The sequence below is a fragment of the Dipodomys spectabilis genome, unplaced genomic scaffold (assembly GCF_019054845.1).
Source record: "Dipodomys spectabilis isolate Male_0828 unplaced genomic scaffold, ASM1905484v1 ptg000018l, whole genome shotgun sequence".
Classification (NCBI taxonomy): domain Eukaryota; kingdom Metazoa; phylum Chordata; class Mammalia; order Rodentia; family Heteromyidae; genus Dipodomys; species Dipodomys spectabilis.
The window spans coordinates 22,816,476-22,841,791 of record NW_024870695.1 but is presented as its reverse complement, the minus strand read 5'-3'; the positions used below and the strand labels follow the sequence as shown (position 1 = coordinate 22,841,791).

At 52.4% G+C, this 25,316-nt stretch overlaps 1 protein-coding gene across 3 annotated transcripts in view; it reads right to left on the bottom strand.

Annotated features, from left to right (window-relative positions):
- The window catches only part of Sdk2 (sidekick cell adhesion molecule 2), a 230,419-nt gene that overhangs the window by 33,902 nt on the left and 171,201 nt on the right, over window positions 1-25,316 (bottom strand). For 2 of the 3 annotated variants that reach the window (XM_042674174.1, XM_042674175.1), the window contains exons 15-31: window positions 23,928-24,109; window positions 23,261-23,376; window positions 18,501-18,696; window positions 18,257-18,355; window positions 17,681-17,872; window positions 16,454-16,575; window positions 14,562-14,671; window positions 14,304-14,454; window positions 13,498-13,735; window positions 12,072-12,187; window positions 10,752-10,941; window positions 8,811-8,909; window positions 7,590-7,784; window positions 6,300-6,501; window positions 5,164-5,267; window positions 4,615-4,685; window positions 3,213-3,348 (exon numbers count right to left, since the gene is read on the bottom strand). In XM_042674174.1, coding sequence (XP_042530108.1) covers window positions 3,213-3,348; window positions 4,615-4,685; window positions 5,164-5,267; window positions 6,300-6,501; window positions 7,590-7,784; window positions 8,811-8,909; window positions 10,752-10,941; window positions 12,072-12,187; window positions 13,498-13,735; window positions 14,304-14,454; window positions 14,562-14,671; window positions 16,454-16,575; window positions 17,681-17,872; window positions 18,257-18,355; window positions 18,501-18,696; window positions 23,261-23,376; window positions 23,928-24,109 — 2,519 coding nt within the window. Of the gene's footprint in view, window positions 1-1,346; window positions 1,404-3,212; window positions 3,349-4,614; window positions 4,686-5,163; window positions 5,268-6,299; window positions 6,502-7,589; window positions 7,785-8,810; window positions 8,910-10,751; window positions 10,942-12,071; window positions 12,188-13,497; window positions 13,736-14,303; window positions 14,455-14,561; window positions 14,672-16,453; window positions 16,576-17,680; window positions 17,873-18,256; window positions 18,356-18,500; window positions 18,697-23,260; window positions 23,377-23,927; window positions 24,110-25,316 lie in introns of all 3 variants that reach the window. The other variant, XM_042674176.1, reaches the window with a different exon arrangement.

Below are 25,316 nucleotides of genomic sequence, written 5' to 3'. Positions count from 1 at the left end.
TTTTCTACTCAAGGCTGGTAGCTCTACCACTTGAGTCATACCTCACTTCTGGCTTTTTGGTGGTTAAAATTGGAGATAAGAGTCTCATGGACATTTGCTGCCCAGTCTGGCTTGGATCTATGATCCTCAGATCTCAGCTTTCTGAGAAGCTAGGATTATAGGCATCGGTGCCTGGCGCGCCCAGTACTACCGCCCCGCCACCCCCACCCCCAACTTGTGTCTTGCTGCTGGAGATGGAATCCTGGGCTTCTCAAATGCCAAGCAGAAGCTTTACCATGAGCTGCGCCCTTCAGTTCCCAGCCACAGTGCGGCTCAGCCCTGGGGAGGGACTGAACAGATGTGAATTCTGAGGTACGGCACCCCATGTTTTCACCAAGTTTGGGGTGACCGAAGGAGGACGCCTGGCAGAGAGAAGTCGAGGCAGCATCAGCCGGGGTGGGAGATGCCGTCCTGCTCAGGGTGGTGGGGGGACCCCATTTTGGCGCTCTTCCCCCCGGGCCTTCCCCAATCCCCTTCCCAGGGTTGTCTTGGGCAGGCACAGGCTGAGGAGGGGAGAGGAATGTGGGTTAGATTTTAAAGACGTGGGCTTTCTGTTGCTCAGGGGTCCCCCGTGGGGTTCTGAGCAGCAGGAGGAAGGAAGCCCACTGGTGTTTTAGAACCAGAGTGAGGGTTCAGTGAGGCAGGCGGGGGCAGGGTGAGGAACGCAGAGCTACAAATGCTCCCTGTAGGATGGGTCTCAGCTAGAAACACAGCCGGAGCCCGGGTGCCCATGGCTCACGCCTGTCATCCTAGCTACTCCGCAGGCTCATAGTTCAAAGCCAGCCTGGGCAGGAAAGTCCACGAGACTCTTATCTCCAAGGAACCACTAGAAAACCGGAAGTGATGCTGTGGCTCAAGTGGTAGAGCGCTCGCCTTGAGCTGAAGAGCTCACAGTGCTCAGGCCCAGAGTTCAAGCCCTACAGCTGCCAAAAAAAAGAAAAAAGAAACACAGCTGGGCCTCACATGCCTTGGATACAACGATCTGGGTCATAGTGATGTGGACACATCCCTACCTGTCCTGCAGTGTCCTGCAGCTCCCACCACCCACCCGCCCTCCCTTCCTCTCCACGCACACAAGGCTGTTTGATGTCCTCCTCCATCCCGCACCCACAGAGTGGACTCGGGGAGACTGCCGCTGGCATCAGCCCCCTGAGTCGAGTGTCTGAGTCACCATCCTTATGGGCAGTCCTGGTGGCCAAGCACCATGGGTGGGCCCAGGCCTCGGCCTGGGGCCAGGGGTTCTAGAAGACCCCCTCCCTATCCCTAGGAGGCCTGGCCAGGCTGGGCTGCCATGCAATGAGACTTACTGTCCAGCTCGTACTGCGTGAGGCTGGGCCGGGTCAGGTTCCGCATGGAGTACAAGGCTATGGGGTGGAGGAGGCCGGGGCCAGAAGGAGACAGCAGATAGAGGTTAGTGCACGTGTCCCTCCCACGAGGAACCCCACCAGGGCAGGACGGAGCAATGCAGCAGGGGGAGGGGGAGCAGGCAGAGAGAAAGTTTCCAGTTCCTGGTGCTGAGGTATGGTGGGGAGGGGAGGCGGGATGGGGGTGGGGCTTGTCAGGACCCTGCTGCCCCTCCCAGGTATGCACGGGCTCAGGGTCATGCGTGGGGGAGTCCCTCAGAGCCTCACAACCCAGGGCACAGCTCTGGGGATGGTCCCTTGTTTTAGTGTGGAGTTCTTGGCAAAGCTCTGGGAAATAGTGGCATCATCAATTTCTTCCGATGAACTAGAAGTAATTTTACTACAGGGAAATGTGACTATATTACACACAGGCGAGATAAAATCACAAGCGCACAGACATATTGGCCTGCAAGAAGAATTAATTAAGTAAGAGGTGGGAAAAGAACTTGGATCAGGTGCTTCTGTGATTTTCTTCTAGCATTCCTTTGCTCTATTTCATCACTTGGTGATCTGCTAACACTCCCTGCAAGACAACGCTAATGGCTTGAAGAAAGTACTTGAATGTAAGGACTTGGCCTGTCCCTGAGCACCTTTGCTCAAGGCTAGCACTCTATCACTTTGAGCCACAGCACCACTTCCAGTTTTTTTTTTTTTTTTCTTCTGGTGGTTAATTGGAGAGAAGAGTCTCATGGATTTTCCTTCCCTAGGCTGGTTTCAAACCGTGATCCTCAGATCTCAGCCTCCTAAGTAGCTGAAATTACAGGTGTGAGCCACTGGCGCCCAGCTCCCTTAGCTTTTTAAATTTAAGACTGGTGCTCTATCATTTGAACCTCATATCCACTTCTGGCTTTGTGTTGGTTAATTGGAGATGAGAGTCACCTTGGATTTGTCCTTCCTGGTTGTCTTTGATTTGTTTTTGTTTGTTTTTTTGGGTCCAGTCATGGGGCCTGAACTCTGGCCCTGGGCGCTGTCCCTCAGCTCTTCAGCTCAAGGCTAGCGCTCTACCACTTGAGCCACGGTGCCACTTCTGGCTTTTTTCTTTTTGCTTATGTGGTGCTGAGGAATTGAACCAGGGCCTCTGGCATGCAAGGCATGCGCTCTACCACTGAGCCACCTTCCCAGCCCCTCCTGGTTGTCTTTGAATCTCAATCCTCAGATCTCAGTGTCCTGACTAGCCAGAAACCTGACAGGCCTGAAACCGCTAGTGCCCAGTTCTGCTCTGGTGCCTCTGCTTCCTCCCCGTGGAACCAGCCTGGTGCCTTCGCCCGGCTGACCTGGTGCCATTCGTCAGGGTTAGTGCCAAGGCCAAGGGGTGTGCATGTGTTTCTGACGTTCTTGGAGATGCCACACCACCAGCCCTAGATACCTGCTCCGGTGTGTGTCTCAAACACCTGGCTCCTCTGGTGTGCAAGCTCAAGACGGGAGGGGCCTGTGCTCCTGAGCACTGTGCACCCCAGTGCAGGCCGAAGGTGCTGAGCGAATGCTTGGCAAGTGAGCAAATGGGATGGGATGGGGTGGGGGTGGGGGGCGCAAGGCACATGCAAGGGAGGGAGGAAGGCAGAGCCACTGGTTAGGATCCCAGAAACCTGGGAGCTTCTGAGCAGGGAGATGAGCGTGCCTGCCTCAACCTCATTGTCACTCACGGGTGAGCTCCGCCCACTTGGTACCTAGGCCCACTCTCCTCAGTCCCTCAGAGTGTCATTCATAGGTAAGCCCCGCCCACTCTGTGCCCAGGCCCATCCTCTCCAGTCCCCCCCGAGTGTCACTCACGGGTGAGCTCCGCCCACTTGGCTCCAGGGTTGTTGATGCCTCGAAGAGTGAAGCCCCTCAGCCCTTCGAACTGCAGCTCCCGGTACCGGATTCGGAAGCCCAGGAGGATGCCGTTGATCTTATCCTCAGCTGGCGGCTGTAGGGAAGGAGGTGGGACATGGAGAGGGGCCCTGACCACTGCCCACCCCAATGCACCCTCTCTCTCTACCAGGCCTCCTACGGCCCCGGAGTGAGACTGTGTCCAAATCAGGATAGCAGGGGTTACTTTTAGTTCACAAAGCACTTCCAATCAAGCTCCCGATGGGCAGAAATCACCATGCAATCCCTATTCACCAGAGCAGGCAACAGGCTCAGAGAGGCTCAGGTATTTGCTGTTGTCACACAGCAGAACTGAGTCCTGGGAAACTAACTCTGGACACATTTCCTGGATCTCATGAACCCAGCCCTCTCCCAACTAGAAAGGACATAGGAGGATGTGTGTGTGTGTGTGTGTGTGTGTGTGTGTGTGTGTGAGACCCTGACTTCCTCCTCTCCTTTGCTTTCTGATCTCGTCCACAGCTGAGGGGAAGAACAGACTTCAGGAAAAGGTGGGAAGTACTTTTATGATACGTCTTAAAAAAAAAAACCCTGCTGAAGCTGTTCTGGCTTTTATTAGCTCCTTAATTGCTTCCCTGGGTATAGTGGGCATCTCCCTGTCCTCTTAGTCTACTGGAGCAGACTGTGTGTGTGGCTACAGCAGGTCAGTTCTGGTTATTTAGGGGGTGTCTCCCCAGACAGCCTGGGCCTCAGCGGCACTGGGCATGGGCTGGGTCCCGCGCCCCCCCCATCCTGAGAATCAGGGACTCTGGCTGCTCTGGGGCCCTGGTGGGTGGCCCGCTGAGTTCAAGGTCAGGCCTCAGAGGGCACAAGGGCAGTGTCCTGTCCCTAGGTCCCAACAGCACAGGAAGCGGAAGTATCCATTAGCCAAAGAGAGGGAGGAGGTGTAAGGGAAGGGAGTGAGTTCTACCAGACCATGGGTTCCCATTCCTGGTGACGGGCACAGGTCTCTATGAGGAAATCCTGTACACACGGCTGGGTCTGGACTCAGTGGTCCCAAGGGTTCAGTAGACCTGACACAGGTGCTAAACCTGGCACTGCCAATCACACATGAGCTGGGAAACGTGGGGCCATCTGAGACCCTGCCTGAGTCTGTGCTCATGGGCGGCAGGGGTGCTGACAGCTGCCTGGTGTTTGTATCGGGATGTGGTACAGGTGTGTGTGTGTGTACCTGATTCTAGAATATTCTACTGCCAAACACACCCCAGGATTTCCCATGCCCTCCCTTGTGCTTTGCAGTGGAGACTCTGGGTCTAGGCGGCCCTGCCGGGGTTCTCTGGTCCCAGTAAGAAGCTTTTCAGCTTACCTGCCATCGGATTAGCACGGAGGTGGTGGTATGAGGTGTCATGGAGAGGATGGTGGGTGCTTCATCAGGGGCTGCAGAGAGAGGCAGGCCAGGGAGGGGCTTGAACGCTGGAGCTTCATCCCCACCCAGGAGTTCCCTCCCCCTCCCCCACCGTCCCTGATTCTTCAGACACCACACTGACAGCAGGTCCCACTGAACTCACCCCAACCCAACTTCTGCAGAGCAGAGGGCCAGGGTGGAGCAGAGACCCGAGGGTCCCCGGGTCCCTCCCTCTGTCCCTCACAGCCGCAGGCCTTGTTCGGCTGCTCTGTGGGGGCTGCCCCCTCTCATTCTCTGGCATTTGGAGTGACACAGAGAAAAACTGCACTCGAATGCCAGGCTAAATCTGGGGCACCTGAGCCCCTGGGCAAAGGCCCCATGGGCCCAAACCTCCCGGGAACGGTGCCCTAGAGGGCAATGTCCATTCGTGTTTAAGGTCCCAGAACACCAGGTGCCCAGGAAGCAGCCAGGGACCACGAGCAGGAGACCCGAGTGCGAGAGAGCACTGACCGGCCTGCAGGGTGGTCAGCGACTCGGATTCCTCGCTGAACTCGCTGTCCCCGATGTCATTGGTGGCCTTCAGGCGGAACTTGTAGGATGTGAAGGGCTTAAGCCTGTGGAGGGAAGTAGCAGGGGGTCAATGACAAAGGGGCCCATTAAGTCTCAGTATGTAATGTCCTTATCACAGGCCTATGTGGTGAAGGTGATGTGGTTCCCCAGTTGGTGGTGCTGTTCTCAAGTAAGTGGTGGTGGTGGGGGGGCGGATGGTGCTGGCTACTCAGGAGGCTGAGATCTGAGGATCACAGTTTGAAGCCATGCTGGGTAGGAAATTTTGTAAGAGTCTTATCTCCAATTAACCAGCAAAAAAGCTGGAAGGGGAGTTGAGGCTCAAGCAGTAGAGTGCCTGCCTTGAGCAAAACAAAACCACAGCAAAAAAGCCAAGTAAGCATGCAAGGCTCTGAGTTCAAACCCCCGAACCATGCCTGCTTCTCATTGTAACAATAAGCCATAGGTCTCCAGGGGTCCAGCAGCCACGAGAGCACCTGTCTCTTCCAACAACTCCATGACCCTCCCCTGGAGCAAGCTGAGCTGCCTCTCCAGCCTCTAGGGAATTGGGGTGGAAGGGAAGAAGGGGGAGCTCCCAGGGGAGGACCCAAAGGGTCTCCCTCCCCTCTTAGCAAATGTCTTCCTTCTTGATTCACCCGGGTGGAGGAGCGGGAGGGGAGGGAGGAAAGGATCACACAAAACTACCCGCTCACGTCAACTGGAATATATATATATATATATATATATATATATATATATATAGTATAAAATGCCACCAGCAGGGATTAAATTGAAGGCAGGATTTCAGAGAAGCTGCATACCCCGATTAAAGAAGATGCTGGCTGGCTGGGGAGAATCGTTAATGAAGGACGGGGAGCTCTTCACTAAAGGGGGACAGCCAGACTCCAGGAAACATTAGGAGCTGGCCCCCAATGGCGCTCCCAGGGAGGTGGAGGAGGGAGGAGGGAGACTGGGGTGGAGCTGGAGGAGGGGGGTGGGTGAGAGGCCTCCCGTGTGGGGGAGCAGAGCAGCATTTGGGGGTCGTGCTGAAGCCTCTGGACCCTCACCCAGGGACCGCTATAGGGGGTGGAGAAGCTCACCTGTCCACGATGAAGGTGGAGGCGTTGTGGTTCACAGAGGCCGAGTGGAGCGCCCACTTGCCCCCGGGCAGCTCTCTGGTCTGGACGGTGTAGTACCGCACGGGGGACAGCCCGTCGCTGCCCGGCTCCCAGGACAGAAGCACGCTGCGGGCCTTCACGTTCTCCTGACGTGCCACGGGCTTGCTGGGGGGCTGGGGGCGGTCTGGGAGGCGGTGTGGGGAGGGTGGCAGGTGAGTCGGGTGGAGACAGGGCTGGACTTTCTCAAAGGGGTGGGGGAGAGGGTGCCCAGGACACCCAACCTTCCCTATCCCACTTTTATGCATATAGTCCTTGTCTAGGCTCTGCCAACGGCCTGTACCTGTGTCTTCTGGTCAGCGATCTACCCTCAGCCGCTGGAGCCCTAGGTGCCAGAGCCCCTGAGCAAGGAAATGCCAACAGGCCGGCCCCTTGGCTCCTGTACTCCGGGAGCTTGGCTCAGTGGGTGGGTTGGGGAGTTCTGGGCAGCTTTCCTAGTCTCCATTACCTCAGTGCCAGGAGTACCTTCCCCTAAGACATTACCCAGCATCCTCTAGGGGGCAAAGAACCAGTATTTTCTGGTTCTTCTCGGGAACTTTTCCCAACCAATTCCTTTCATACCCACCACTGGGGACTCAGGTCTGGGCACCCTAGGTACCAGCTGAGGGGCAGTAGGGCAGAGTATGCCAGAACTCCAGGGTGAAGCCCAGAACTGGCAACCAATTGGACAAGGCCTGGGTTGGGAGGGAGAGGGAAGAGGTGTTCTTTTTTTTTTTTTTTTGGTCGGTTGTGGGGCTTGAATTGAGGGGCCCAGATGCTATCCCCATGCTCTTTCATTTAAGGCTAGTGCTCTACCACTTTGAGCCACAGCTCTACTTTTGGTTTTCTGGTGGTTCATTGGAGATAAAGAGTCTCATGGATTTTCTTGCCCAGGCTGGCTTTGAACCACAATCCTCTGATCTCAGCCTCCTGAGTAGCTGGATTACAGATATGAGCCACCGGTGGCTGGCTCATTCACCAACTTTCTATGGAAGAAACCAGAGCCAAGTTGGGTCCTGAAGTAGAGAACCCTAGCTCAACTCTGGAAGTCGACTACACCTCTCACTGACCTCAGCTCAAGAAAGTAGAGCCCCCTTTCATTCCAGACCAGATCAGAGGGGTGGATTCCTAACCAACTGCTCTCAGCAGCCCGCTAGGAGAGGCACAGAGCACCGTGTTGGCAGGGGGGGGGTCCTCGCTTGCTTCTAGGCCTCCCTGGGTCCCACAGGAAGTCACCTCTCTTCTCGGTGGTCACCACCAGGGCCTCGGCAGCCTCCCCCCAGCCTTTGCGGGTCTGGGCCGTGATGCGGAAGAGGTAGACGGATTCTGGCTTGAGGCTGGTGGCCGTGTACTGGCGGGCGCTGGGTGCCAGCACTTCCACAGCGGCGGTGTTGGCCGTGGTGGCGTTGAGTCGGTGCGTGATCTGGTAAGCTGGGAGGAAGGAGGGGGAAGGGCAGCCATGGATGGTCACACTTCTGTCCTTAGATGCACTTGGGGAAGGTGGACTGTGAGGGGTGCGTGTGGGGGTTCAACACATAGCATCTGCAACCCCCCCATGTCAGGCCAGTGAGGAGACTGAGGCAGGCAGAGACCAGAAGAGCCCACCAGCAAGTGGCTGAGCTGGAAATCCTGCCTAGGGCTTTTTAGTCTAAAGCTACTAGCGTCCCTGTCTCTCTGTCTTTGGGTGTGTGATATTCCTTCAGGACAGACAGGATGGGAGACCAGAACTCAGAGCTCTAGAACAGGTGCTACCCTTCCTGTGTACATGTGCCTGTGTTCTCTATGATATTATTATTCTCTATAATATTATATATTATTGAACTGAGATCCTCAGATCTCAGCCTTCTGAATAGCTAGAATTATAGGTCTGAGCCACCAGCATCTGGCTATTTTTAACTTTTGAGATATGGTGTTTTTATGTTGCTCACAATTGTCTTCAAAACACCTGGGTACAAGTGATCTTCCTGCTTCAGCCGCTCAGTAAGCTGGGCTTACAAGTGGGTGCCAACATGCCCGGCTAAGCCACTGTTTCAAAGATGAGGGGCTGATGCTGGGGCAGGAAGCAGGCTTGTTCAAGTTCACATAGCTGCTGCCTTCAGCTTCGATGTGTATCTTGGGGGAATTCAAACGTAAAGCTAATCACCCTTCTGATTCGCAGCCTTCTAGCTGTGTCATGTGCCCTCTTTTGGTCCCACTATGGAAGAGCTGTTGGGTCTACCAGATGGCCCGCTGGCTGGAGATACTTGGGAGGCACAGAGTCAGCCAACGGTGCTTAAGAGATCTGAACCTTGACTTTGCCCTGCTGCAGATAATGTTACAGGTTGGAACCTCCAGCAGGAGAAATAGGACTCAGATCTCATCTTTAAGGAGACACCTCCCGGGGGTATACCCCATCTCAATTGCAAAGTTCGGTGCCACTTCCTCCTTCCTGAGACCCAGAAAAGGGCTCAGACTTACCCAAGATGATGCCGTTAGGGGCTGTAGGGGGCTGCCAGATGAGCCGCACAGATGTGGTCCTCACCTCTGGGAACAGGATGCCCATGGGGGGGCCTGGAACTGGAGGGGACAGAGGGCAGGGGATGATGGGGGGGGGTAGGGGCACTGCTCAGCCTCAAGCCTCAGCTCTGTGGAGTGGAGGGGGCGGGGCCACTCAGCTCAGAGGGTGTTTGTGGAGTGGTGTGCTGCGTCTGGTGCTGAGTTAGGAGCCAGCGACAGGAAAAAATGACAACCAGTGAGTTATCTACTCTCAGAATTATCTCCCCCTACCCCTCTACCATAGGCTCCAGGCTTAGAACTTAGCTGTGGGTCTGGGCTTTATTGAGCAGCTTGAACTCAGTGCCTATCATCTTGGCTACTCAAAAAGGTCTCAACCTTTGGGGTAGCCAAGATGAGAGGCACGAACTACATTGTTTTTAGAAATGGTTGTATTTGTTGCATGGCACCCAGGCTTTTACCCTCGCTGGATCAGTGTTCTCCCACTGAGATGCATCCCTCACCTGGCTTGTGCTAACCACCGCATGGGTAAGATGGTGCCAGGTAATAGAAGTACCTACCCAGAACCTGCATGACCCCTCTTTTCCAGAGTTCACTCTGTACTTCTAGGGTCCTGGGAGCCCCATTCCCAGACAGCCCCAGCCATACTTCCAGAGTCTGGATGAGCCCGTTATTTCTCAGATCTCCCTATATCTCCAAGGGTAAGCTGTGTGCCCCGGGACCAGAGATAGCCCTCAGGGGTGTGGACAGATGCTGAATGGTGTGATGGAAAGAGCAGATGGGAAGCAGAAGAAGGGGGGTGGTGGTGGTCAGTTCTGGTGTGGGTGGGAGCTCATCCTGAGACACGCATTCCAGCAGAAAGCACCAAGGAGTCTGAGATTTGCAAATGCAAACGTGGCCTTCTAGGTCATTATACAGCAGGAGGCTCGAACATATTTAATTTAACACTTCATTAGCTTGATTTATAGCTTTAGAATATATAGACATATGGTATTTGGCCTTCCTTCTGCATTTCTATCTGGACTCATAAATGTTTGTGCTGGGCAAGAGGCGGAATGGCATGTGGGGTGAAGGAGGGACACTAGGCCTGTAGGTCAGCTTGTGCCTGGGAGTCTTGCTGTAATGGTAAAGGTGGAACTCAGCTGTGCTGGTCTTGTGCAAACAGGACCAGGAGGCTCATGTCCAATAATCCAGAATTTACCCACTGTGAACCTGTCTCTGGTGAGCACCAAGTAGAAACTGGTGAAAAGTCCCTGGGTCATTCACTCAACCTACTGGGGCACCAAGAGATGGAATGAGGAACACACAGATGGTTTTGTGATTGATCTGGTTGTTGTTGTGGGTCATGGGGCTTGAACTCAGGGCCTGGGCGCTGTCCCTGAGCTATTTCACGCAAAGCTAGTGCTTTGCTACCCCATTGAGCCATAGCTCCACTTCTGGTTTTCTGGTGGTTAATTGGAGATGAGAATTTCATAGACTTTCCTGCCCGGGTTGCCTCGAACCACAATCCTCAGCCTTGTCTGGGATTACAGAACCACAATCCTCAGCCTTGTCTGGGATTACAGGCGTGAGCCACCAGCGCCCAGCTCACACCGACTAGATTAGAGATAATAGTCTGACAGGCTTTCTTGCCCAGGCTGTCTTTGAACCTCGATGATCAGATCTCAGCCTCTTGAGTTGCTAGGATTATAGGCCTGATCCACTGGTACCAACTTTGTTCTTTTTCAATAAACAATAAACAAGCCAGCACCAGACTATTATCTCTAATCACATCTCCTTGTCCAGGGGTTGGGATTTCTGAGGGACTACAGGAGGATCAGGCAGGGTATGATGCCAGAGGGAGCAGAGCAGGTCGAGGGGCAGGCCCCTCCTGTCTTCCCTGGCCTTGCCGGCATTTGGACTTACCATCATCCAGCGTGCGCTCCAGGACGGGAGGGTGGCTGGGGCTGCCGTCTCCGATGCGCGTGAAGGCCAGCACACGGACCTCGTAGAGCACATATTTGCCCAAGCCCGTGAGCTGGGCACTGCGAGATGAATTGCCTTCCACCAGCCAGTGCTTGGGTTTGGCATCTGAGTCCTTCTCCTTATACACCACCTGCCAGGCCCAGCACAGGGGAGAGCCTCAGCCCTGGGTCCCTTCCCCCACCCTTCCCCAGCTAGCACCTGTCCTGAGTCTCATTCAAGACTGGAATGGGGGTGTGTGGAGTAGGCAGACTTGGGCTCACTGGTATCCAAGGGGACATGGGGTAATGCAAAGCTGGTGATCATGGCGGGCAGGCGTGGAACACAAAGGTAGATTTAGTTAAAGAACCAGAGCACATTCAGGTGGAAGGCAGGTGGGGGAAGAGAACAACACTTGTTCAAAGTCCCAGAGCTGACAGGGGCGGAGCCTAGGACAGCAGCCCAGTTCTAAGCCAGGGCTGGCTGTGTGGCTAGCCATGTCTTTAAGATGAATTCTAGGAGATACTGGGAATGAAAACAGGACCCATTAGGACTACGGGGCCACCCAGCATGGACTCCTGGAAGAGGGGTGGCGCCCCAAGGACCCTGACCTGACTTTGGGGCCTCTCTCTCCTTTTTTATTTTTATCATGCCAGTACTAGGCATAAAATACTTGAACTCAGGGCTGGATGCCATTCCTCAGCTTTTTCACACAAGGCTGGCACCCTACCACTTGGCTCACAGCTCCACGTTCAGCATTTTGCTGGTTAATTGGAGATAACAGACTTTCCTGTTCACGCTGGCTTCCAAACACAATCCTCACAATCTCAGCCTCCTGAATAGCTAGGATTACAGGCATGAGCCACTAGTACCCCACATCATCTCCCTATCCTTGAAGGAGGCTTTTTCTTTTTGGTTGTGGGCTGGAGCTCAGGGCCTAGGTGCTGTCCCTGAGCATTTCTGCTCAAGGCTAGCGCTCTACCACTTCGAGCCACAGTGGCACTTCCAGTTTTCTGGTGGTTAATTGGAAATAAGGGTCTCACGGACTTTTCTGCGTGGGCTGGTTTTGAACCACGATGCTCGGATCTCAGCCTCCTGAGTAGCTAGGATTATAGGTGTGAGCCACCAGTGCCTGGCATAAAGAGGTTTTTGGGATGGAGTTATTTGCTATGTGGTTTGTGGGCAGGAAGCTGGCGGATTCCCCCATGTCCTCCGTAGGAGGCAGAGACCCAGCAGGTGATGAGGCCAGGGAGCCCACCCCCCACCTCTGATGCTGAGACCCACCTTGTAGCCCAGCACGAGCCCATTGCGGTCAGCCTCGGGGATCTCATTCCAACGTACCAGCATGCTGCTGGACGTGGTAGCCAGTGCAGACACGTTGGTGGGGCCAGAGGATGGGACTGCGGGAGACAGGGGTGGAGAGAGAAGGATCTGAGGAGCCCAAGTCCACCCTGTAGGGGAACGAGGTGGAGCAGGGAGAGGAATGCGGTAGGAATCAGCTCCGTGTTGCCTGCTCTATGGAAGAAGATGGCAGAGACGGGCCCCGAATTCTCCTACACAATGTCTTTGGGTTTTGGAATGCTTTGCCTCCCTCATTATTCTCTGCGTAGCCTAACTTTAGATGATGAGTTAGCATTTCCTGCCAGCACTGCAAGGGGGGGTGGAGCTGGAGACTAGCGAGGGCCATCTGTCATTTTTTTTCTTTCTTTTTTGATGGTACTAGGGGTTGAATTCAGGGCCTGGTACTTGCTAGGCAGGCACTCTACCACTTCAGACGCGTTGCCAATCCTTTTTGCTTTAAGTTTGCGTTTTGGGTAGGGTGTTGCACTTTCGCCCATATTGGCCTTAGACCTCAACCCTCCTACTTCTGTTTTCAGAATAGCTGGAATTATAGAAATGTAATCCAGTGACTGGTGTTTGTTTTTGTTGGTTATGGGGCTTGAACTCAGGGCCTGGGTGCTATCCCTGAGCTCTTTTGCTCAAGGTTAGCACGCTACCACTTTGAGTCACAGCTCCACTTCTGGTTTTCTGGTGGTTAATTGAGTCTTACAGACTTTCTTGCCTAGACTGGCTTTGAATTGTGGTCCTCAGATCTCAGCTTCCTGAGTCATCAGGATTACAGGTGTGAAACACCAGTGTCTAGCTGGCCTGGCTTCTTTTGAGATAGGATCTTGCTAACTCTTTTTTTTCTTTTTTTGTCAAGGTCAGCCTTGAACTGTGAGCCTTCGGTCTTTGCCTCCTAAGAGGTAAGGATGACAGGGGTGAGTTACCACACCCAGCCCTCTGTCTGTCATTTTAAAAGTGACTGGAAAAATCCGTAGGGCATTGGGCCACATATGGATAAATGAGAGCTGTTTCTGGGTTCACAGTCCATGGGTGAACAATGACCAGGCCCCCAGGAAGGTTTCTGGAATGTTCTGAGAGTGCCCTCCCGCCCAAAACTCCATCTCAGACTCCTCAGGAACCACTGGTATTGGGTTAAAGCAAGGACAAGTAGGAGCCAGTTTTGCAAAGTTGAACAGCTTGGTTACTCCAGAGTCTCTGATGGTGGGAACAAAAGGGCAGGAATTGGGGAACAGATACTAGGAGACACTATAATGTGGCAGGAAGTTCCGCCATGGCTGAGCAAGCTGCTCAGACTGTCTTTGGAGACTGGATGCAGCCTCTGGTGCCCCTGGATGGCTCTGGGGGCAGACAGACAGAGCGGTACCTGACTCCCGGGTCCTGCCCACCACCATCGGGCTCCAGGGCCCACTCCCGATGGCGTTGAAGGCCTGGACCTGGACGCGGTACTCCGTCCACTCCTCCAGGTCCTCGATGGTGTATTCCCGCTCCACGCGGTCCTGGACCACGTGGCTCAGCGTCTTGCCGTGGCCATCTGATCGGCTGTACTTGATCTTGTAGCCCACAGACTCAGGGTTCCCGTTGTATTCCATCTCTGGGAGAGGCTGCAGAAGGCAGGGGGAGGGAGGTGCTGGGAGGGAGGCCGCCCTGTACCAAGGGAATGCCCAGGATGGGGTGGGGCTGTACCATCTCTTCCTGGGGGCTTTCAGGGAAACACACATAACCCTGATCTGTGAGACTGGTTCCAGAGCCTGGCGGCCCCTACCTGGCCTCTTCTACCTTAGCAGAACATGTGACAGAACATGTGCCGAGCTGTGTGTTCAGGAAGGAGTTCCTAACCTTTCTGAGCCTCAGTTTCCTTAGCTGTGACAATGTGTCTTGTAAATTTCCTAGGAGAAGCACACAGGATGGGACATTCACACATTGAAACCGCTTGGCACTTGGCAGATAGTGACTTCTAGCCCTTACTGTCAGGTGGTACATTTGATTCTTTGGCCACAATCTGCTACTAGGCATTTCAACAGAGAAGTAATGAAAAAAGCAAGGAAAAATTTAAAAAAGTATGCGTAAAGAGAAAGAAGCGTAGCTGTCTGATGGGTGTGTGCTATCTTTGAGGTGTGGGGCAGCCAGGATATGGGGATGTCCCACCCCACTTCCTCCAGGGAGCCTCACCATCCAGCGAAGCCACAGGCTGGTCTCACTGGCCGTGCGCAAAGTCACATTGGCTGGGGCCATGTCTGGGGGTGCCTGGAGAGTCTGGATCTTTCTGGAAGGCTGACTGGGTGGGCTGGTCCCTACGATGTTCACCTGGCGCATGCGGAAGCTAGGAGGGGATGAACAGGGTGGTATGAGGGCTGCCAAGGCCAGCCCTGCCCCTGCCCCTGCCCCAGGGGGCAGCTACCACCCACTGCATGGAGGGGGGGGTCTTACCTGTAGTAGGTGAAGGGGTTGAGGTCGGGTACTTCCATGGAGCGGGCATCTGGCTCATTGCTGAGTTGGTGGATCAGCAACCATTCCTCTCCCTCCCCGATCACGCCCACCTGGAGAAGGGGGACCCTTAGCTCTGTCCAGTCTACAGGGCTGAGGTGGGATGCTCTCAGCCCAAGCTCCTAGGAGGCGGTAGCCCTGACCAGGGAAGGTCTTGGTCTAAATCTCAGGGCTCAGCAAAAGGATGCCATCTTTCTGTGTCCTTACAGGTGATTGCAGGTGTGACTCTGAGCCCTTCCTACATCAAAACCCCAAGGAATGCTGGGCACCAGTGGCTCATGCCTGTAATCCTAGCTACTCAGGAAGCTGAGATCTCAGGATCGTGGCTCGAAGCCAGCCCAGGCAAAAAAGTCCCCAGGAGATTCTTATCTCCAATTAACCACTCAAAAAACTGGAAGTAATGCTATGGCTCAAGTGGCAGAGTTCCAGCCTTGAGTACAAAGAGGCTCAGGGACAGCGCCCAGGCCATGAGTTTGAGCCCCACAACCAGCCCCCCCAAAAGGCAAAATAAAACAAAAACAAAAAACCCCAAACAACCAAACCCCAAGGAATTCTGCTTCTAAATCTAATCCCAGGCCCTGTGCTGGACTCAGCCAGCCAGGGCATATGCTAGACCCAGCCAATTAGAATCCCTGGGCTTGGGACCAGGCTCTATGATAGATGCAGCCAATCAGAATCCCTGAGGGGGGTCAGGGTAGAAACCTGTGTTAGACCCAGCCAATCAGAATCTCTGGGGGGAGGGTATAGGAATCTATGTTAGACTTAGCCAATCAAAATCCCTGGGGTGGGGGGTGGGGCCAGGAACCTATGGGTGCAACAAACTCCACTGTCCATCAAACCGGCTAAATCTGAAATTCTGGGTGTTGAATTTATTTATTTATTTATTTATTTTTGGGTCCGTTCGTGGGGTCTGAACTCTGGGCCTGGGCGCTGTCCCTCAGCTCTTCAGCTCAAGGCTAGTGCTCTACCACTTGAGCCACAGCGCCACTTCTGGCTTTTTGTTTATGTGGTGCTGAGGAATCGAACCCAGGGCCTCAAGCATGCAAGGCAAGTGCTCTACCACTGAGCCACCTTCCCAGCCCAGGTGTTGAATTTAAGAGTGTTCCCTGACAATTCTGGGGTGCAGAATTGAGAGCTACATGGTTAATTAAGATTCAGGGCAGCAGCTGACTGTTTTTAAGGAATAAGCCACTGCTGAACCCTGGGGGGGACTGGTAGGGGTCTTCTCGTGTGCATGGACAGGTGAGGTGCCCTGGAGACAGGGAAGGAGCTGTGGGCATTTGGGGTATATAGACAGACCCCAATTTACCATGGTTTGACTTAAAATACATTTGAAGTTTTACACTAGTGTAAAACCAACAGGTATTCAATAGAAACACTTAATGGTGACTATTCTTAGCCATGCAGGAGGCTGAGATCTGAGGATCGTCAGCCCAGGAAGAAAAGTCCATGAGACTTTCCAACCAATCAGCCTAAAAGTAGGATGTGGAGGTGTGGCTTAAGCCATGGAATGCCAGCTTTGAACAAAAAGGCTAAGCTAGATTGTGAGGCCCTGAATTCCAGCCCCCATACAGGTGCATGTGCACACATGTGCATGCACCCCCCCCCCCAAAAAAAAAGCAGTTCTAACTTAGGTTATTTTTAACTCGCAATGGATTTACTGGGATGTAGCCTCATTCCACGGGGCGCAGCACTAGTATGTCAAAGCTTACACTCACTGAAAGCCCACTCTTTTTCTTTTGTATTCAGGGTTACCGGTCTGCCCAGCGCTGAGGCAGCAGTAGGGGGCGGGGTCTGGATCCAGCGCTCCCCTCTCCCCCACAGAAGGTTTTTACCTGGGCTTCCACCAGCCAGCGGGAGATGGAGGTTTTCCCGTCATAGCCAGGTCTGAACTGCAAGGTCACGGAGCGGGGGCCGATGTTAGAAATGCCCAGGTTGGTGGGGGCACCTGGGAGTTCTGGACAAGGAGAACAGGGCAGGGAGATCAGGTGAGAATGACTCCACATGGCACTGGATTTTGGGGACACAAAAGGGGAGGCTCCACGATATCCCAGAACAGGCTCAGCCAAGTCCTTGTGTGCCAACGTTGGCTTTGAACCTGTGTCTTACAGAGAGCCAGATTCATACCAGGAGGCTAAGATAGATTTGGGGGCAGAGGGCACCTTTCAGGGCCATGTAAGCCAGAACTCCCCTGGGCAGATTTGGGTGTGAGAGAAATGGCGCAAGATCACACAGACCCCAGCTGGGCTGGAGAGAAATCAGATAGGTTCCATTTTCCTCTCCATCCACACAGCCCCCTTATAGCCCTCCCATTGCATGCCCAGTCCTGGCTGGAGGAGAGAGAAAAGGAGGCACCTCAAGGCTCTTAGAGGCTCGGTGTGAACAGGAAGATCAACCATTCTGGAGTTTTACTGTGGAGTGTGAATCTAACTCCACTCTTCAGAGGCTGTGTATCTTTGGGTAAGTTAACTACTCCCCTGTGCCTCAATAAAATGGAGATAATAACAACAACACTGACCTCAGGGTTGTTGTAAGGATGTAATGAGCTGGTGTACATAAAGCTCTCAATTCTAGCATGAGGAGAGTAGCTATATAAATGTCAGCATTACTGACACACAGCGTTCCTGGGGATGGACTGAATTCCAGTCCATTTCAATGGACAGATTCAGGGATGATGGCATGACAGCCAAGCCAGCCTTAGAGATCTGGATACAACTACAGGGTTATCTAGTCCAACTCCTCATCTAGGGTGCAGTGGCTCATGCCTGCAATCTCAGTTACTTGAGAGGTAGAGAATAGGAGGATTGTGCTTTGAGGCCAGCTGGGCAGTAAGCTATTGAGACCACATCTCAACTGCTGTGCCAAGAATCTTGTGTGGTGAGTGGCAGAAGCCAAGAGGACAGCCTCCTTCTGGAGACCTGGGGGCCACAGGAATCACGGTTGCTCAGGGGGAGGGCCACGGGGCCCACAGGAGAACCTGGTGGGAGAGAAAGCCATCATTTCCCACAAGACAATGCCCTTGATCAGAACTGAGAGCAAGAGTGTGCCTGGAAGGTACCTACCCGGAGGAACCCCAGAGGAGATGGTGGAGGCAGAGACCTGGCCCTGGCCCTTTGAGGTCATGGCAGCCACCTCGATGGTGTAGGTAGTGAGCGCGGTGAGGCCGGTGACCCGGTACTCCAGGGTCACGTTGGGCAGGTAGTGGGTCACGCGGGTGTTGGTTCGGTTGTACTCCTCCCACGAGATCCGGTACCCTGCGGGGGGGAGGGGGGTCCATGATAATGGCATGAGCTGGGCCTTTGATCCTTGCTCTACTTCCTGCTCAATATGAGCCTGACAGCTGGGTCCATCCCCACTGGGAGTGAAGGAGCTAGGGAGGAAGTGGAAGTCCATGTGCCTCCTGGGAAGCCAAAGAGGGCATGTGGGCAATGAGAGGAGAGGCATCTGGTCATGGCAGCCCTGAGGGTCCTTAAGACCTGAGACCTGGGGTCGGAGATGCTGGGATACGCTGCAGGGTGGAGGTGTCGGTGGATCCTCTGTGTGGCTGCGAAAATGTGGGGGTCACTGGAGGCCTGGCTGAACCCCCCCCCAGCCCCACCCCACCACCATCTCGTTCAATAGCCCCTCGGGGGGCCTACCTGTGAGGATGCCGTTCTTCTCTCCTGGCTCCTGCCAGCTGACCTTCAGCGAAGTGTCCAGGATGTCACTGAAGCTTAGGTGTCCCACGGGGCCTGGCACTGTTTCCCAAAAGGGTCCCCCACCACCCCCACCCAGGGCAAGTTAGAGCCAGAACAAGGCCACACTGTGCAGCAAAGCTGCACGGGCCTGGGTGGGAGGGGGTGGGGGCTGGGGAGAGCGGCTGGGGAGGACGGGGGCACCTACCATCTTCATGGGTGCGCACCAGCTGGGGGCTGCTGCGGGGCCCGTCCCCCGGGGTGGTGAAGCACAGAGCGGAGGTGAAGTACTCGGTGAACTTCTTTAGGCCGGAAACAAAGCCCACATGGATGCTGTCTTGAAAGTTGGGCCGGGCGGTCACCATGGTAACTTCCTCCTCCTGATCTGGCTCCCAGGCGATCAGCTGGGGACAGGCCAGCAAGAACCTTCCAGAAAAGCCCTGTTCCACAGGCTGGGCTAATACAATGTTCCTTCTCCCAGGAAAGGGAGCAACAGGGCATTGGAGCCCTATCCTGCCTGCGACCACTCCAAGGTGCTGGTCCATTACTTGAGCCAATGACCCCAGGCAAGGAGTTAGATGCCCACATGAGAGGATTTGCCCTATCACGCCCCTAGAGCCATCTTCAGGCTCCTCAGGCCCAGTGCAAAACAAAAACAGAGCCCTGTGCTAAAAACTAATTTCTAAGTGGAGTGCCAGTAGCTCATGCCTCTACTCCCAGCTACTCAGGAGGCTGAGATCTGAGGATCATGGTTTGAAGCCAGCCTGGGGTAGGAGAGTCCATGAGATTCTTATCTCCAATTATCCACCACACAAAAAAAAAGCCAAAAGTGGAGCTGTGGCTCAAGTGGTAGTGTGCTAGCCCTGAGCGAAAAAGCTCAGGCTCAGTGCCCAGGCCCTGAGTTTAAGCTCCAGTGCGCGTGCGCACACTTGCACGTGAGCACACACACACACACACACACACACACACACACACACACACACACATACATAAACACACACACACACACACACATTTCTAGGTAACCTCAGCACAGCATTTGAGCAAACTTGGGACCCTCTAAACTCCAGGGCCCAGGGCTTTCCATCCCAGAGGCAGGGTGCACATCATTTATTTACAAATGAGGAAACTGAGGGTCAAAGAGGCTGAGTGACTTACGCAATGTCACACAGCTAGGGACAGCTGAGGCGCTCAGTTTCCAAGCCCTGGTCTCGACAGCTCTCACCCAACAGGTTGGGGTAGTGTCCCCTTGGTTGGAGTTCTCCAAGACTCACATCCCATAGAACTTTATTTTGTGGGTAATCTGTCCTCTTTATACTTGTTCTAAGCTGATATTTCAATCTGAAATGTTACCTAGAGGTGAGGAGTCATCAGGAGACCCCTGCCCCATCTCAAAATCCATCCCTTTCTCTCTCATCAACCTCTGTACCTGCCTCCCATTGGTTGTCTAAGCCTGCTGCCTCTCCTCCTAATTCTACCTCCCGCTCACCTCTCGCTCTTGTTTTCTGGGCTCTTCATCTGTCTCCAACAATGACAGCTGGTCTCCAAGATTTCCTCATTTATTTGAAGTTGATTAAATAGCAATTAATGCTGAAAAGCTACACTCGAGAAGCTTTAATAAGCATGGTATTTATAGATATAAAACAATACCACACCAGTGTCTCCTGATTAACTCACGCCCTATAACAATGCTTAATCTTCTCTTTTTCAGGGCCCTGTGTTTATAAAGGATGTTTTGAAATTTAATTGGTATTGTGGAAAGATAGCCTATAGCAAGTTAATTAGACACTAATTAGACCTAAAAATACCAATCAGAAATACTAAGTGGCATTTAATAAGTATGTTAAATATCCTCTTTATTTCACTTATCTTGTTTCATAGCAATTAAATTGCCCCAACTTCTTTGGAGTAGATGAAGAAATGAGCTTGATGTTTTAATTTAATTTAATTAATGTAAATTTGAATTAATTATGCTGTTGGAATTAATTGTGTGGAGTGTTCCCCAGCAAGTGTAAAATTTGGGTAAATATTATTTTATTGGGCTTAAGTTAATTACAATCACTATCTTTTTTTAAAAATATAAAGGCAAAAAGAATGACTTTACAGGTGTTTTAAAACTGTCACTGGTACTTGTCTACAAAAACGATTTGTCGGAAATGGTAAGTGAAATGTGTGTGGAGGGTAAACAATATAGACTTGGTCCTACAGCTCCCAAGATGGTGGTAGTGTCCAAGATGGCAGCAGAGCCATGGCTTCCAGAGTCGGCTTCAAAATATTCATTATGGGGTGTGGAGCTGTAAGATAATGACGTTCCTGACACTCCTGGGTGTTATGGTTTGGTTATGAAGTTGAAAGTTTGGTCCCCAGCTGGTGGATCCCGTCATTGAGAGACTGCTGGATTATGAGGGGCTCTGATCAATGGATCCATCCATTGATGAACTGACAGCTGAATGGACTTGGGAGGTGGGGCTTGGTTGGAGGAAGTGGGTCACAGGGAGAATTCCCTTCAAGGAGGTAATTCTCTGCTTCTCTCTTTTTCCTGGCAGCCATGAAGTGAGCAGCTCTGCTTTACCCGCTTTGTGACCTTGCTGCTATACAAGTTCTCTGCCATGATGTTTTCCCCCATTCAGGGCCATAGCAACCATAGACTGATGAATGCATACAAACAGAGCTGTGCTGTGCTCTGTGCTCTGTGCTCTGTGCTCCGTGTGTGTGTGTGTGTGTGTGTGTGTGTGTGTGTGTGTGTGTGTGTGTGTGTCCGTCCTGGTCCTAGGGCTTGAACTCAGGGCCTGACTGCTGTCCTTCAGCTTTTGTGCTCAAGGCTAGTGCTCTGCCACTTGAATCATACCTCTACTTCCAGCTTTTTACTGGTTAATTGGAGATAAGAATCTCATGGACTTCCCTGCCCAGGCAGGCTAGTACTGAACCTCAATCAGCCTCTTGGGTAACTAGGATTATAGGCCTGAGCCACTGGCACTCAGCTGAACAGAGTTTTTACTCTGCATTTCCTACATGAATGTTTGGGGAACCAAAATCTGATAACAGGGGATCTTTTTTCTTCTTCTTCTTTTTTTTTTGTACATAATTTTCAACTAGGAAGCCAGGGAGAAATGATAATATTTGCCCATCTTCATTTTGCAATCCTTATTGAAATTAATCATACAAGGGCTGCTGATGGCTGCCTGAAAGAGAAAAACAGACTCTGTGCCTTCCAATGGGAATACAAAACACATCTCGGATGCATTGTGTTTTTTGGGGGGGCGGGGGAGAAAAGCCTCCATCAAACCTGAATCTGACTCGTTTCCTGCTCTATCTGCCAATGAGTGGAAATATGGCTTTCTGAGGACAAGTTCAATGACCCCCCTGGGGATGCAATCAGCAAAATCCAGTCTGGGGAGAAATTCTATAGGACAAATGACTGCTTCTTCTCTAAGTAAATTTCAAGTCAAAAAGGGAGAGAATGAGATGAGAGAGAGAGAGAGAGAGAGAGAGAGAGAGAGAATCTATAGATCAATTGAGACCTTAAATAAAAACCAAACAGAAACGGTGTGGACTCCATTTAGACCTCAGCCAACAAGTGGCAGAAATAATGTGGCACTCAGAGGAACTGAAAGGCTGGCTGGAGAGCTAATGACATCAGAGGGACTGCTGACATTTGTAGGCATCATAATGTGGTTATTGTGGTTTTGTTTTAGATAAATAAAACGTATCTATTATCATTCCCTAAGAAGTATCTGTGGATGACAGGATATATGGGCCTGGAATTTGGTTCAGAATATTCTGAGAGAGGCTGAGGGCTGAGGATAAAGTGGCCACAGTTGGCTGTGAGTTAGGAATTCTTGAAGCTGGAGATGGGCAAATGGGATTCATTATTGTCTCCCCTCTACTCTTGTAGGTGTTTGAAAAATTTAACAATTCAAAAGGGAAGAGAGGAGCTGGGCGCTGTTGGCACACGCTTGAAATCCTAACTGCTCAGGAGGCTGAGAGCTAGAGGCTTATGGCTCCACGCTAGGATGGCTGGGCAGAAAAGTCAGAGACAGGGAGATCTGGGAAAGAGATAACCCAAATAACTGTCTGAAAAGCAGAAAACTAAGCTGGAGGGAGGGGCGCAAGTGGTGGAGCAACCAGCTGAGCAAGCATGAGGCCCTGAGTTCAAACCCTGGTACCACTGAAAAGCATGGTAGGCCGGAATGGAGGTACATGCTTGTAATCTTAGCGTTCAGGAGATGGAGACAGGAGGATTGAGAGTTTGAGGCCAGCTTTGGCTACATAGTAAATCTGAGGCTAGTTTAGGTTAAGTAGTAAGATCCTGTGTCCAAAGACAAAAGAAACAAAACTAAAAAAAGCTAGGAGGAGGAGTGAGTCCGTTCTTATCACAGGTATGCCCAAGACAAACATTATTCTCCTCCCCTTACTGTGATAGAAAGACGTAGGGCCAAAGATCAGGAAAAAAAATTCCCTACTTTCATCTATTTGGCTACAAAATTTCAGGTTGTAGTCCTTACGTTGCAATGAAAACATAAACATTTTAGTTTTTCTTTTTTTTTGTTGGTTGTGGGGCTTGAACTCGGGGCCTGGGTGCTGTCCCCTGAGCTCTTTTGCTCACAGCTAGTGCCCTACCACTTTGAGGCACTTCCAGTTTTCTGGTGGTTAACTGGAGATAAGAGTCTCATGGATTTTCCTACCCAAGGTTGGCTTTGAACCATGATCCTCAGATCTCAGAGTAGCTAGGATTGGCATGAGCCACTGGCACTCAGCAGTTTTTATCTTTTGATGAACTCAGAGCCTCATACTTGCTAGGGAGATGCTCTCTCTCACTTGAGCCATGCCTCCAGCTCTTTTCTGCACTGGTTTTCTGAGTAGGGCCTTGCTTTCTGCTGTGGCCAGCAGCCCTCCCTCCGCCTACCCCTCCCCTGTTGCTTCCCCTCCCCCCCTTCCATCTCCCCAGGTGAGGAGAGGCTTCCGTACCTTGTAGCCCTGGTTGATGCCGTTGATAAACTGGGGGCTGGGGGCAGTCCAGGTGAAGCGGATGGTGGTGGAGTTGGTGGCTTCGACGTGCACATTGCCCGGGGGGACCGTGGGGACTAGAGGGGATCAAGGCACAGGTGGAGAGCGGGGGTTAGTCATTCTCAGTGCCCTAGCAGAATTGGGGAGGGGTCTATACAGACTCTGCTTCTACACCACATCAGTGCCTCTGTGTGTGTGTGTGTGTGTGTGTGTGTGTGTGTGTGTATCTTATTCTTATTCTTAGTTCAAAGTCAATGAAACTGGCCAGTCCCACACCCCAGGGGCTGACAATGGACATGCCAAATACTCTATGCAGGATTTGGGTGAGTTTCCCGTGGACTGCGGACTGTAAGCCAGCTCATCATCCAGGTAACTTCACAGAGAGTCTCTGAAACCTCAAAAGCTCTGTGCAGTCCTGTCCCATCCCATGTGAACCCTCACCCTCTCCTCCTCGTCTTCCTGACCCAGCTGCCTGGAGGGATTCCACTTGAGCACAGTGGCAAAGCCTAAATCAGGATGCTCAAGACGGGGACAGGTAAGGGAATAGGGACAGGACCGGGGCCTGGCAGGCCAAGGCCTGGAGAGCAGATGCACCTGCTCCTTTCCGTCCCCGTCTGTGTCTACCCACCTCCCTGCAGCGTCCACTCGGTGACCTTGCTGCTGTACACGCCCAGCCCTGCGCTGTTGTAGGCGGCCACCTCAATCTCGTAGTTGGTCCAGATGATGAGGTCCTCCAGCAGCAGGTTGTTGACATCGGCGTCGGTGATGTTCTTGAACTGGTACCCGACAGGCAGCCCAGCCAGGCAGTACCTGACGGGAGTAGAGAGGACAGCGTGGTGGGTCTGAGTCTGTCTGCACAGCCTTGCTCTCAGGCACTGCCTGGAGCAGCCCCACTGTCTTCTAGAATGTTCTGTGACTCACAGCCGTGCTGTCTAACAGGGTGCGCGTCCCCTAACCTGTCCTTAATGCAAGTGAGGAGTTGGGTCTGTCTGACTGATGAATTATTATTTTTTGGTGATACTTTGGGGTTTGAACTGAAGGCCTAGTGCTTGCTAGGTAAGTAAATTCTCTACTGCTTGAGCTGCAATGCCCCATTTGCTTCTAGTTTGTTTTTCAGATAACATTTTTTTTCGGGGAAGGGGCCCCAGTCCTGGGCCTTGAACTCAGGGCCTGGGCGCTGTCCCTGAGCTCCTTTTGCTCAAGGCTAGTGCTCTACCATTTGTTCCTCAGCTCTACTTCTGCATTTTTTTTGAGTAATTTAATGGAGATAAAAGTCTCACAGACTTTCCTGTCCAATCTGGCTTCCAACCAGGATCCTCACATCTCAGCCTCCTGAGTAGCTAGGATTACAGGTGTGAGCCACCAGTGCCCATCTCTGATAACATTTTGAGAATTTTCCCCCTTGCTGGCTTCAGACAAGAATCCTTCTACCTCTGCTTCTCATATAGATGTGTTTTGAAATAAGGACTGAATAATTTTTGCCCAGGTTGGCCTTAAACCATGATCCTTCGGTCTCCATATCCCTAGGTAGATGGGATTACAGGTGTGCACCACCATGCCCCACCCACCATTAATAATTTTACACAGCCATATGTGTCTGATTGGATAACATACATCTAGACTTTTTTTTGGTGCCAGTTTTGGGACTTGAACTCAGGACCCTGAGCTCTCGGCTTTTTGGCTCAAGGCTGTTGCCCTTCCACTTGAACCATACCTCCATGTCTGGCTGTTTATTGGTCAATTGGAACTAAGAGTCTTACAGACTTAGGCTGGCTTTGAATCTCCATCTCTTGATCTCAGCTTCCTGAGTCACTAGTATTTCAAGTGTGAACCACAGGGTGGGGACCAGCTTAATTTTAATTTAGGAGTGCTCTATTTTGGCAGCTTTCTTTTTTGTCATTCATAAGGCTTGAACTCTGGGCCTGGGTGCTATCCCTCAGCTCTTTAGCTCAAGGCAAGCACTCTACCATGAGCCACAGTGCACTTCCCATTTTCTGGTGGTTAATTGGAGATAAGA